Source organism: Rhipicephalus microplus, chromosome 2 (genome assembly GCF_043290135.1).
Source record: "Rhipicephalus microplus isolate Deutch F79 chromosome 2, USDA_Rmic, whole genome shotgun sequence".
NCBI lineage: Eukaryota > Metazoa > Arthropoda > Arachnida > Ixodida > Ixodidae > Rhipicephalus > Rhipicephalus microplus.
The window spans coordinates 236,747,003-236,761,112 of NC_134701.1; the positions used below are offsets into that span (position 1 = coordinate 236,747,003).

The following is a 14,110-nucleotide window of genomic DNA, read 5'->3' on the forward strand; positions in this document are numbered from 1 at the left end:
CTGCTGGCTTAGTACGGTGCAGCGAATCGCCAAGCGGACAGGGTACCGTAACTTAGTACAAGTTACACTCGTTGGCATTTACTAAAATTTTGCGCATGTACAGATTATCAACACTAGCGGACGCATGAAAAATTCTGCGTGATTCTGCTGAGCGCTCATTCTGTGATATGTGGGCTTGTGTACTTAATCTCTGAACTCTCCGAGTATTATCGGGAGCAAACATCGCTAGAAATGACTCGAAGCGCTGGAAACACAATGTTACCAATTCTTCTATTCTTGATGAAAAAAAAAAAGGAATAACCGGACTCATGAGGCCGGACATATACATTAATAATGTAGGCAACATTAATAATGGGCTTACATATGCGTACTTTTGATCTACTTTACCGCGAGGGAATATTTTGTGAGCAGGGGCTCATGTGCTTGCGTAGCTACACGTTTTTGCAGGTTAGCCAGTATATGACCTAATATGTCTCCGTTACCGTTAGGACCTACCAACGATGTTGTGATACAAACAGCTAGAAACGATATAGCCAAGTGTACATGATTTACTCCACTCGCCTAACGTTCCTCTTGCGGTCCTGTAATTTGCGACGTTTTTTTTTTTTTTTGCATGAGTGTAATGTAAACTATACTGGATTCCTATTTATCTGTGGTGTATGAACAATTAGAAAAAAATACTAGGTCCAAATTAACAGCGTTTCATGCCCGCCATAGTTTAGACAGTTTGACGGCTGATATAAATAATATCTACCACCTGCATTGGTTTCTAATCCAATGTATTTATTTCAATGAGAGCAAACACTTTACATGCCCTTCTGCGTGAAAGAAAACAAACAAGAGAGCGTTCAAATCTTTTCTTTTTTTTTTAATGGCGCACGTTTTCGGTGCGCGTGAATCGTTTAATACACGAATCTCTCTCGTGGCAGCAGGCTTCTAAAAGGCTTCGCACGAAACGTTAACTTGCTCTGTCTTTACTCTTCAGCGGCGATGAAAAGGGTGCTTCCATTATGGTCTTTTCCCTTCTTTCTTTTGCTGTTTTTGGTGTTTTTTTCTGCTCTTTGAGGGAGCAATTTTGTGTTGCTGGCGCTTTCGATAACCGATCTGTAATCTCGGCGTCGTGTTCTCGCCCGGGGAACTTTTGGAACCGCGTATTTTAAACATTTGTAGAGAACGTTGCTCATGTCGGTTGTGCATGGTAACGGTGAACCTGTACTTCTGCCGTACCAACTACGTTCTAATTCTTTTTTTTTTTCTTTTCTTTATTGTTTTTGCGATCGCACGTGTTTGATAAAATAATGTTCTTGCGTCACGTTTTCATTACGAAACCTAGTAGACTTCGCGAGACTGTTCAAAAGCAAAAACAAGTTACCGCGCACAATATGCACGGCGAAAGGGTATGTGAAAAAAAAACGGTTTTCGGAGAACTGGAGAGAAAGAGGAAGGACAAAGTGTGCGAGGTGATAACTGGAAACGATAACCGACAAAGAGGCTGGCGGCGGCAGCGACAGGAGAAAAAGAAAGAAAAAACGAACGCACCTTGGGATCGTTCAAGCGCTAAATTGGCGACATTCCGTGGACCGCGTCGGATCGCTTGTTGCGATAGCGTAGCGGGGCCCGCTTGAACAAAAGCTATACACACGAGGCTCGTTTGTCGCGCTATAACTATCGTCATGCCATACCAACTATAGCCCAAGCTGCCACACTTCGTTTGTCGCGTCGCGTAGGTTTCAATTTATTAAAGGGGGCGCCGCGCGTCGCTTATCGCTGACGTTGCCCGGTCTTCTTGCCCGTTTTTTTTTTTTCGTGTAATGTATTTTTGTTCTTTCACTCAGCGGGCCCGACAAAAGGAAGCTGCATGTCGGTGCGCAATTCATCTTCGAAAGGTTTCTTTTTCTGTCGCTGTCAACACCTGCAATTCGCTACCTTGTAAAGGCTTGTAACCGCGAGTCTCGTCTACTGCCTGCCGTAGTCGGCGAGAAAGGTACAGGCCGGTCCGCTGTTGGGGGGAACACGTGGGCGCGTAGACTGCTCTCTGCCGCGGCTGCACATACAGCACCATCAGCCGAAAGCTAAGAAAAACACGTTCCCTTTCGGAGTCGTCTATTGCCAGCCATGATAACGATTCGTGGCTGGTTGACGAGCGCTGCTAGATTACACTCCTCCCTCGCCGCTCGTGCAACTAGCGATGCTTGCCAGCGCACCACGTTCGATTTGTTGGCAGCAGTCCAAGCACGGCAGGCATCGCGCTTTGCGCCAGCGGAGAGGGCGTGTAAGGGCCGATTCGCGCTGTCGGCAAGCCTGCCGTAACGGCCCAGGCGCCGTAGACCGTCGGCCGCCGCCGTCCGCGGGAAAGTGCACGGCAAGCTTCCCGACCGGGTTGCAGAAATTAGGTGCCTTTTCTCATCTTCTAACCACTACCACCACCGACAAACATTGCTACCCTTCCGAATGCAGTCGTCGACCGCCTCGAATCTATGAAGCGGTCGCCGTGCACTCTGTAGCTCGTAAGATCTCAACCGAAGCTTCTATTTGCTTTAGACTCGTGTCTTTTAGCTTCGACAACACAGCACTCGAATCGGTTCGGCATCGTTTTTTTGAGAACCATACTCAAATAATTGATTTTCTAGGCCTGAGCAAGGCTTCCCAAATTTCGGAAGGCATACATTACATGTTTGTTTGTTGCTAACGCTGGATAGCTGGCGACACTTGTACAAACGCCTTGCTTTGGGGACGTCGTTCTGAATTGCTGTGCGCTTTTTAAAATACCGGACAGGCGAAAATGCTCTATTCACTGCTGGAACGTAGTCTGTGAACAACACGTACGACATTCGTGAAAGCCGCGAAGCAAGCAGCTTGAAGTGAGGCGAAAGCAGACGACGCGGCTCTGCCATGTTGCTCCTCCGTCGCTGATTGGCTGAACCAATCTCTGGCAAACGGCAAACGTCACAAAAAAACGGTCTCGGACCCATTTTTCGAACGGTGAAGAACGGCAGACGTGCGCGAAGCAAACAGCCTTGCAGGGCTGCCTGGGAACGTCGAACGGCGAGGCAGGCTTGCCGCTAGCGTGAACCGGCCCTAATCGAGCAGCACTTGCCTACCGGCCATGACTCGTTATCGCGTTTGGCTGTGCCGAAAGCGCATGCGGTTTCTTCAACTTTTGGTTGATAGTGCTGTATGCAACCGCCGCAGAGTGCAGGCTACGTGCTCGCGTGTTCCCTCTAACAGTGGACCGACCTGTATTTGGTTGCAGAGTAAACTCCACACAAGGACGCAGAAATTAAGGCACGAACGAGACACTCACGTAGCGCCCTGATTCCACCGTCCTCGTGTCGAGTTGGGGCTGCAACCAAGTGCTCTAATTATCTATACGAACAAGCCCACCTGACGACTCTTGCCGACCTGAAGATACAAGTTATGAAAACGGAGCGGCTTTGTAGGGAATTCACTATGGCAAGATTTCAGCGCGCACAAAAGAGAGGATCAAGGGGTTAAAAAAAATCGTGGTAACGTCTCCCAGCCGTAGCGGCAGCACTTCAATGAGGGTGAAAATGGTAGAGGCCCGTAAACTTAAACATATGGGTAAGTTATACAAGCCAGGGTGCTCGAAGTTTCCGGGGCACTACGCAACAGCGTACCACATAATTATATTGTAGACGTTTGCTACGCGCCTCGTCCTCGTTTAGGCATTATCGTAATCGTTATCATCTGTTTATCTCTCGATCCGTCCTTATTGCCGCCTTTTGTCACAATGATCATTGTGTGTGTCCGCACTCCGTCTCTGGCTGCCATGCAGTTCTCTACTCACTTGTAGGTCCGTGTGCTCAGATTTGGGTGCACGTTAAAGAACCCCAGGTGGTCGAAATTTCCGGAGCCCTCCACTACGGCGTCTCTCATAATCATATGGTGGTTTTGGAACGTTAAACTCCACATATCAATCAATCAATCAATCAATCAATCAATCAATCAATCAATCAATCAATCAATCAGTTCTCTACTCAATTCTGGAGCCTGAAAAAATGTCGTCCTAACCTAGACGTCATACGTGGTGGAAGTGAATTTTCAATGGTTGGTTCTACTGTTAGTCTGCCATGTCCCCGGAGCTTCGTTGAGGCCACCGCTAAGTGTCGTATAGATGGGACGACGTTTAGGAACTCAACAGCGAACAGGCAGCCGGGTGCTGCAGATTGCGCGCACACGATGATGATGATTATTACACACTCCCGCGATGAGGACAGAGAAGCGAACGGATGATGATTGTAATCATCATCACTCGTGTTTTTCGTTATCATCATTCGTGTGTTTACACGCGCTATGCGGGTGAGCCGTTCGCATTAACATGGTGTCAGGTGCCTTTTAAGAGATGTCATGTCCTCGTTTCTTTTTTTTTTTTCACTTCGCAGATCCGGCACGAGAAGAGCTCGCTGTGCATCGACACTCAGTTCAAGGGTCAGAACGAGCGGTTCACGCTGGAGAAGTGCATCCGAGACCACCGGGACCAGTCGGGAGAGCAGCAGTTCGTGCTTACCTGGCACAAGGACATCCGGCCACAGAAGCGCACTGTCTGCTTTGACGTTTCTAGCTCGGAGTCCAGGGCACCCGTGGTGCTGTGGAGCTGCCACGGAATGCACGGGAACCAGCTCTTCAAGTATGACACGGTGAGTATACGACAGGAAAAGACTTTTTAGTCGCAAGAGCAACGAGTGACACTGTTTGCAAATGAGTCCCGCAGGGCGGCGGAATAGTTGAGAAAGATAAATTGACAGGCGGTCATTTGTAGCACGAAGTCGCAAAGAAACCTGTGCGTAGTTCTCGGAAGGAAGGCTTTCTTTCTGAAAAAAAGTCTTCTGACTTTCATTTTAGCTTCGTGCTACACAATAGATGGTTGTTAACTTACCTTTACTAACCATTCCGCCACCTTATACTATCTGTGTGTTTCGAGTGGTCGATTATTTCGCCCTCGTGCTGCCTACCGCCAGCTCCTGGTTAGCTGAATTGATAGACTGACCGTCCTAGGTTAGATTGACGCATTTACCTATTTCTTTTCCAAACATTTGCAGTCTAGAACTTACTTACGATGTTTCAAATGTCCACAAAGTTGTTTAAAAAACAAAAACTGGTATGAAATGAACGGATCTGGTTCAAATTAGTTGCATGATATATGACGTTGGAACATAATTGATTTTAAGATAAGATAGGATAGTAGACCCTTTTCATAATTCACAAGTGCGCTTCCCGGCGGTGCCTAATGGCCCTGCTAGTCGTGGCACCTGCCAGGTCTCAAGTGGAGACAAGGTCTAAGCTGCTCATAGTTGTGCTTGTCTCTTGTGCATGTGCATATTAAGTGATGTGAGTCTAAATTTTGCGCTTCATGGCGTGCGCAAGCTGCGCTTGAACGCGTTGCTTGTGGATGGGACTAGCTGCCATTCGTTGGGCCTGCTTGATCGCAGGGAACCTAGCTTTACAATCATGGAAAGAGGGTCTATTAGTGCAAACTAATTCACTGAGTGCACTGAGAGAGCAGATGCTTTTCTGGTGGGCAGCTGAGATCGTAGCGGCACCTAGCGGAGCAAATGTCAACCACACACCTCTTTCTACGTGGCCTCCGAGATTGGTTGTGGCAGCGCAATGAAACACGGCGTAAACGAAGGATGGCGCCAGGGCACAGGATCGCGGGCGCGCGTTTTACACAACCAGGCACGTAAACCGAGGGTCAAGGTCACCTACACATTCTTTTTCTATCTCCATCATAAGCCTCTGCTTCATCAAAACTTCGTTTTGGGTGAGTTGGTTCATTGTACAGCTCAAAAGTAACAGTGCGAACACACGCCCACAAGACAGAAAACACGGACACTCAGCGCCTGTATGTCGCTGCCTTCTGTGTTGTGGGTTTGTGATCGCACTTTTACTCCCTTGCTCTACGAATCTGTGCGTGTTTAAGTATGACTTGTAATTGTGGGTATTTGTATGAAATTTGGTATTCGTTCGTGCCAAGAGGGCAACTTGCTGTTCGCAGTGTAAAAAAAAATCGAAAATCTCTAAAGTATTGCCTTTATTTTTTCTTGTTTCAGACAACGAAGCAGATCAGCCACCCCATTACAGCTTCCTGCCTCGACTGTGACGCGGAACGGCGCGAGATTTTCATGAACTCGTGTGACCCGAACTCAGTATCCCAACGCTGGCTCTTCGAGCACGTGAACGAGACGGCGCTTACTAATTGGTGATCGCCAGAACAATGCCACTGTATCTTGCCATGCTTTCGGGAGCCGCACCCGTGACCTTGCACTTCATTCATGACTCTGTTGGCCTAACCACGGCAACGACTCTGGATTGTCCATCGTCTTGTGTGCGTGTCCCCGGGCCGTTTCACTGAAAGTCGCTTGATCGGCTGTTTCGTCTGTTTAGCCAGTCGGGCATTGCGCTGAGACTTGAAACTGGGTGTTGTGAATGTGAGATATTTTGTTCAGAGACATTTTCAACATGTGTGATGCCGCAAAGAACTTTGTGCTGTCTTAACTGGAGTGTCTCAAGATGTATTTGTTGCTTATTTTTGTTTTCTTAATGACTTGTTTGCAAATTGAAGTGCAGAGTCTCGACATATTTTCCGTGTTCTACGAGGCATGCACTTTTGGCATGAGGAAGCCAATGTTGTGTGGAACTTAACGCCTTAGAATCCCAGTCAGGCCGCATCGTTGTGTGAAGTAGATGAAAGCAGCTGGAAAGAGAGCGAGGACTGGGTAGAAGACCTACTGTGTGTTAAAAAGGCTCAATGTGTGTTTTTTGTGCTTTTTTTCTCAAGACAAAAGACTGCCGTTTCTGGCAAAGCGAGGTAATCAGCACCCTGAATGAAGACGTAAGCATTTGTGCTTTGAGCCCGGTATCTGAAGCTTGATTGGGCGTAGTGGGAAGCGCATCGATGGACGCTTCTGGCCGGAAACCAGCATTCCAGCTTCATTCGACCTTCATGCATTTGATTCTTCCTTGAGTCTTGCTGCAAAAGTGGTTCGTGCTTCTGCGACGTACTGTTCAGGTGCGGCATTCAAGTACGCTGGTTCTTCGAACAGTGTTCATTCCTGTGCCCGCTAGGACCGTCTGAACATTTTCCCGTCGACAGCTTTGCCATGGCATCTATCTGTACGTGGGAGACTGTGTTAGATTGGAAAACTGCGCATCTGCCGAGAGACTTGTTGAACTTCTTTAATGACTTAGTGTGGACCTTCTGACCATATTTTTCTTACAAGCAATACTTGTGTTCTTGTTCTGAAGTGTGTGTTTGTTTTAAGTGTTAATTGCGTGTTTAGGATGGTGTATAATAAGGCTACCGAGTCTTGTGCACCTTGTTTGTAATAACCACTTTTTTTTTAACTTTAGGTTAATTTTTGCTAGAGCTGTGAACACAGGTCAGTGGTCTGACAAAACACCATTAAAATTCGGCCATAAGTTTGTGTTTTGAAACTTTAAGAGGTTTCGTGAGGAGAAGTTATTTTTGCTTTCGTTTAATGCTACTTTCTTTTGGGCTATTGGCTGTCGTTATTGACACACCTTTATCCGGCGCACTGGCTTTGTAAAATGTTACATTGACTACCATCACTGCATCATCAGAGTCAACATTTGTCGTGGATACGCCGGCAGCAGCTGTGTCATTTCGTTTTACTCCAGTATTTATTTTGGCCTTTTCATATCCTTTAAGGATAAGTTTTTTTTCAGCTTTATGCATACTTGTCTAAAACTTGCGTGTTCGTTGAGGAGCAAGAGAGCTCGTGAAAAACTTCAAAAAAGGGCACATCGATGTGATGGGAGTGATGGGATGAACCACACATACGGCTGGTTTATAGGTACAGTCAATGTCAAAAGGTTACAGACCACTAGGTCTACGAAACGGTAGAATTTCGCAGCAGCCTGCGAGTCCATATTCAGTAGAGCTGCGCAGTGCATGTTGTTCGCGCGTTCTTAGTAAGCGCCCACAATATAAATTGCTTTCTTACGTCCAGTTTTTGGGATGCCGTGAAATAAATCATAAGCTTGAGGCTCTGGCCATTTGCATACTTCGGAATAGCGTCGGTAGAAGTGCAGAACTCTGGCTCGGAAACACAGCGAGCGAGTTCTCAATGTCCTTTTCAGTGTGTGCGCCTTTTCGTCACTCTGGTGTTGTGAAGGATAGGAAACCGGTGATGAGACCGTCGTGCCAAGTATGTAGAAAGCAGGCGGGTGCCTCGTAAATGCTCTCTTAAGTCTTAAGAAAAATACGGCGGTATTCATTATAAGTGCTAAACATTAAAGTGGTTTCACCTGCTTGATTGCTGCTAACGTGTTTCTTTGAGCTAGCCACTGCGATTGCGCTAGCGCTCGCGAAGACCGCAACATAACGAGATGAGATTGAGCAGCGGTTCTTCACTCACAATGACTAGTTATCGATTGTTGCTGCATCATCCACTTAATTCCAGCTGGCTCATAGGTCATTGTTGAAAGGTGCTTTGTATTAAGTGGTAGAGAAAACAAAAGCCTCATTTATCATCTTTTGATTTATTGGTAGACATTTATTACACATTTTTGTCTTTTGCAAGGTATATCAATAGCATGCAGCAGTGAGTTCTGTATAAATTTATGCAAATTTAAACGGGAAATAGGAACGGCACAGGTTAATGGCGCCTCATAACTATGACGTACCTTGCCGCATGTCGGCTTTACTGGTACCTGTTTGACCCATTCTTCATTAGTTTTTTTTTTTAAGCGAAAATAAATTGTGTAAGCTTTGTGTGGCCATAAGCAGCAGTCGGTTCAACGACAATCCCAGTTTACGTCCACGCGAAGCTATAGGCTAAATAGCTTTTGTTTCAAATATGCGAGATTTTAGTACTTTCAAAGAAAAAAAAAACGCAACTAAAGGTGATGTCGTAAATCCCAGTCTAACTAAAAAAAAAAGAATTGACTTCTTCGTCAGAAATAGCGTGCCGGCTGGCTCCAGTCTTTGGCTACGCCTGTGCAGTATTCACTTTCGCCGAAGCTCACACGTATTGCTGCATTGCTTTTACTTCGGTGCAGACAGACTCACACTAAAACCTTAACGAGAAAAGAAGATACAAGCCATCTTTATAGTTATTACAAATGGTGTTTGAAGACTGTGATATGCGTTATACAAGTTCCCTGGCCTTTTCTAAATACTTTTTTTTTCACTGTGCAATATCATCAAAGCTTGCCCAGTGTGTTGATAAAAATGTTTTTGCTGTTTTTTTCTATATTTGGCAGTGATCGTCTTGTTTTCATTGTTCAGTCTCGCTTCGAGTTACAAATCTTGAAGTGGAAAACAACTTCGTGCGAGCGTGAATCGACCTTGGCAGGGGCGCTACTAAAATACGAGGAAACAACTAGATATACACATTGTTTTTTTTATTGTAATTTTATTTTTCATTATTCCCTTTTGCGGCTGTAGACTGGTCGCCTTCCAAACGCCTCCTTCGCGCTAGTTCCCCTCTATATGTCAAACGAGACTTCATTTTGAACCTTTACTTTCTCGTACCCACTAACTTTTCGTTTCATGAAGCGTACGTCATCGCTAACGGTGTGCATAAAAACTCTCTCTTTCGGCTCATTGAAAAGTGCACTTCCGAAACGGAGGAAGGAAAAAAGACAAACAAACTTGAGACCGTGTCCCCACGTCACAGTCCCTTATGCGGCGACAAAAGTGGTTCTGCCTATTGGGCGCACTTTACATTGCCTTTGCCAACGCAGCGAAGGCTGAGAGAACGTGGAGAGTATCTTTGCATTCATGGGCCTCCAGTTTACATCCACGATGAGAAATTTTTTGTCGTCTTATTCGGTGTACTGCTGATGCTGTGACGTCGCATAATGTCTGGGTTATTGCGTGCCATAACCGTGACACGGCTGAGGCACGCCGTTGTGGAGAGCTACGGAAACTTCGATCATCCAGTGATCTTTAATAATAGTATTTGGGATTTTACGTTTCAAAAGCACGACATAATTATGAGAGTCGCCGTAGTGGAGGGCTCCGGAAATTTCGACCCTCTGGTGTTTTTTAGCGTGCCCTGACATCGCATAGTACACGAGTCCATTTTCATTTTCAATTCGACGCCACCGAAATGTGATCACCGCGTTAGCATCCGAGAACCATAACCAGCAGCAACGTCATTTAACACCCGTTCAGCTTACAAGTTACCGGGAAAAAATTACTGCACGGAAATGTCGTGTCTGGTAGCTACAAGTATACTCAGCCGGCATGCCAATAACCGGCAGTTGTAGTTGCGGTTGGTTGAATTTCTACGTTTTGAATTAAAAAAATTATTTTAACAAGATATGTGCGCCCGGAATTTGTGAGGACTCTGCATTATCAATTAGACTACAAGAATATCTATCTACACGCACATATACTGCATAAACCTGTGTAGAACTATCATAACCGGGGTAAAGGTATGAATGTCAATACGAACTAACGGTGTTTAGTAAGTTAGAAGCAAGCTTGGCATGCAGTCAAAGAAAAATTGTATTTTCTAACAAAATGTGCCGTCCCAGTAGGCGGCTCATAATTAATTACGTCATGAATGCCGACACGCTACTGCATCTATGACTGATGGGTTGCCTTCGAGGTTTTTCTTCCCTCCTCCGTGAATTACGTACACCGTGTAAGTCACGTGCTAAGGAAAGAAATTGACGCTTAGATGGGGTCTGTGTGTGTGTATGTACAGTCTAAGGTTTGTGTCGGCTATTTCATCTCATCATCTCGTGAAATTCGAAGTGATGGACAGAAACACAGGATCTATGTGGAAAGAATTCAGGGCAAGTATTTTGTTTTCTCGGATTAATGTTGATGATCAATAATAAAAGGGGAAGTTCTTTTTAGTCCGTCGTCTTTTTGCTCGAGTGTCGAAGTGGATAGCCACACAAAAGAAAACAAAAAAAAAACATTGCCGCGGTAAAGAGATTTGCTTTGTTTATGTGATGTCATTTTCTGTACGGTGGTGGCCGAATTAAAAAGCGTAGCTGTTGCGTCACGAATCGCATGCCTTAGTTGATGCTTAGTAACTGTGCTCTAGCCGAAAAGCGCAGAACGCTAACATGCTACTTATTAAGCAAACTATGTAGTTTATCACTATGTAAGCACTGCATAACTTCGAAAAAAAAAAAACGCCAGGCTTGCGCATTGCGCGCAGGCCTGCCGTTTTTGTTGCAAGATATCAACTGAAAGAGCGGAAAATAGTTACGGAAAATAGGAAATATCTATTGCGTCGGGCAGCTAATGTTTGTTACTGCTCGTGGTTTATGTTTCCATGTTCACCATGACAGCGAGATCCGTCGCGTAGATTTAAATTATTACAAATACGCGTTTTTTTTTTTTACGCTACCTGTGCTTGACAGCAGCACCGGCTTCGAAATAGCTTTGAAGCGTCTAGTTTAAGACTGGTCGCCTATTATGGGAGAGCAGAAAAACGCTGTGCGTGAATATACCTTTCCACTTTATTTGCTGTCGGCATTTCATAATGGCGATGGGGACTCGCTCTCTGGATTTTGTGCCGACCGGTTGTGCCGCCGCAATCTCCGACGATAGCGCAGCTCTGACCAACTGTACTCGCCCTACGCCATCTCCTGCCGCCGACAAGAGGTTTCGCCGAGTGGTGCCCCGTCCTCGGACTCCTGCGACGGGGTCCATCTTTCCTATCTCCTCCTTATTTCCGTCGTTTTCTGTCGTTCGATGTCCCTGCGCCTCGCTCTCTCCTTCCTCTTAATATATCTATTTACTTTTTCATCCTACCCTTTTAATCCCTTTTTACCCCAATCCCTTGTGAGCTACTGTTGAGGTGTCGCACTCTGATGCAGACAGTTACGGCGCTCACTTTTCTTTTCTCATTAAGAATCGCATAAGAAGCTGGCGATGGCGTCATGGAGTCCTCGTCGGCAATTTTCGTAGCTGCTTGTTGGTACTTAGGTTGCTCTCTTTCGAAAGCGATACTGCAGAACACGTTTGCTGGAGGAACCCGCGAAACTGCTGCCTTGTAGTTTTGAAAGGGCGAAAGGAAAGCTCTAAAACCGTTTGGCCATTGGACAAAAAAAGGAAATACAAAAAGAATAGATAAACAAGATAACTGGCGAACAAAGAACGACGTGGCGCTTTGCAGGATAAACGAAAGCCGACTCATCTCCAGGTCTAATGGTAAAGGTTATCTCTGAGAAAACGGCTTGGCCATTCGCGGCCACATCGTGTGCCACCACTACTCGTTACGTGCGTCGAAAGGAAGCAGGGGTGCAGTTGTGGAACGATTCATTTTCTGATAAGAACGTTTTTCGCGCGTTTCCCGCTTGGTCCGTGGTCAGAGTGATGAGCCGTCCCTGTTATCACCGCGATCAGCCAGCCGCCAGTGGTGGATGATAAGAAAAGCACAGCGAAAGGTATCGCTCCGCAGCACTGACCTCCGGCAACACACTACATGTGACGCCTTAATTCGGCGTCTTCGTAAACTGCACGTAGAGCAGTGATGCCAACTGGCTGGGTGATGAAACAGGTGAAGGCAGTGCATTCAGCGCGGGCGGCAGGGACGGGAATCAAGCTAGTGCTTCGGCGACAAGTGGTCAGCGAGGCAAGCCGGGCAGGATTTTCATCGGAAACGCTCACTTCGCATTCATTGGAGGTTAGTGGAACGACGCAGCTGTGTTTTTTCTTCTTTTTCACGAAAGAAAGTACGTTTGTCATATAGTGACTGTCGCAATAACATCTGCGCATGCACCTTTCTGGTGCCATAGTACACCTGCACGGTAACGCATAATGGTCTTTTTTCATTGTTCTTTTTTTTAACGGTGCAGCACTGTGTCGTTACAGAATTATTTGATATCGTCAGCGGCGTTATAAAGATTCCCGTATAATATTTTCGAAAGTCTCCGTTGAAATAGTAGCGCGTAAAAATTGCCGTGAATACCCCTCTTCGCCCCTTCCAGTCTTTCTGTCGTGTGAAAGGGTTATTGTAGTATCGTAAGGGCGAAGAATAAGACGATGCATGGCCAGAACAAGAAGGAACAATGTTTATTCACGAGGCTGCTGTCTTGGTTTTAATACCCTGGCCCGAGGCCGGAGCATGCGCCGTGGCGAGGGGTGGAGGCACGTGTTATCGGTATGTTCTTCGGCGCGTGCACCTGATAATCTACGATATATCACTTCCTCCCCTCTGAGCTAAAACCTATCCGGCGGCTTGCGGGCACGGGTGGAGCGTCGGAGTGGGAGTGGTTCTGCCGTGGACCTTGGACCCGCTGGCTCGATGCCACCGCCAGATGCTTCCTCACCAGGCTCGGACAGACCGGCCTGAAGGGCTTCGCTGCTAGTTGACTGGATGCCGCTGGATGAGAGTGGCAATTGCTCCATGGCCATTGGCGTTTCGCACGGTTCTTTCTTAACCGGTGTCGACGAGTCGCGTGGTCGTACTTGATCGACGTGTCTACGTTGCACCCCCCTTGGCGTGTTAACGGTTAACAATCGCTTGCCTTCGACTGTTGTCACGGTTCCGGGTAGCCACCTTTGACCTAGCTGACTGTACTGTCGACTCCACACCTCCCTTCCTGGTGCAAACTCTTTCTTTCCAGAGTTCGGAACTCCGTTGACGGTAGCCTCCCTCTTCGCCCCGTCTTCCTCTGCCAGGTAGGTGCTCAGGCGGGTCCGTGGTTGGAATCCAAAAAGCCTTTCCGCGGGCGACTGCTCCTCTCGGGTCGGTGTTGTCCTGTAACGCAACAAAAATTTGGCAAGCCGACTTTGCAGCGTTCCCACCCGATTTTTCTTCAGGCCCTCCTTGATGGTGCGTACTGCCCGTTCCGCCAAACCGTTGGATTGCGGGTAGTATGGGGCCGTCGTTACGTGGCGCACCCCATTTTCCCGGAAGAACCGCGCTGTCTCTGCACTGGTGAATTGTGGACCATTATCCGACACGACAGTCCGTGGTATGCCAAATCGCGCGAAAATGCACCTAAGTGTGTCTACCGTAGTCGCTGCTGTCGCCGTCTTCAAGGGCACTGCTTCGATCCACTTAGTCTCGGCGTCGACGAGGACGAAGATCATATGCCCTTCCACGGGACCAGCAAAATCCACGTGTAGGCGGTACCACCATCTGTTGTTCTT

At 46.8% G+C, this 14,110-nt stretch overlaps 1 protein-coding gene across 3 annotated transcripts in view; it reads left to right on the forward strand.

Moving 5' to 3' along the window:
* Positions 1–6,480, forward strand: part of Pgant6 (Polypeptide N-Acetylgalactosaminyltransferase 6) — a 126,833-nt gene extending 120,353 nt beyond the window's left edge. For all 3 annotated transcript variants that reach the window (XM_037421348.2, XM_075877835.1, XM_075877829.1), the window contains 2 exons: positions 4,404–4,658; positions 6,072–6,480. In XM_037421348.2, the coding sequence (XP_037277245.2) occupies positions 4,404–4,658; positions 6,072–6,224 (408 nt within the window). In that variant the 3' untranslated portion in view covers positions 6,225–6,480. The remainder of the gene's footprint in view (positions 1–4,403; positions 4,659–6,071) is intronic.
* Positions 6,481–14,110: the final 7,630 nt, after the last annotated feature.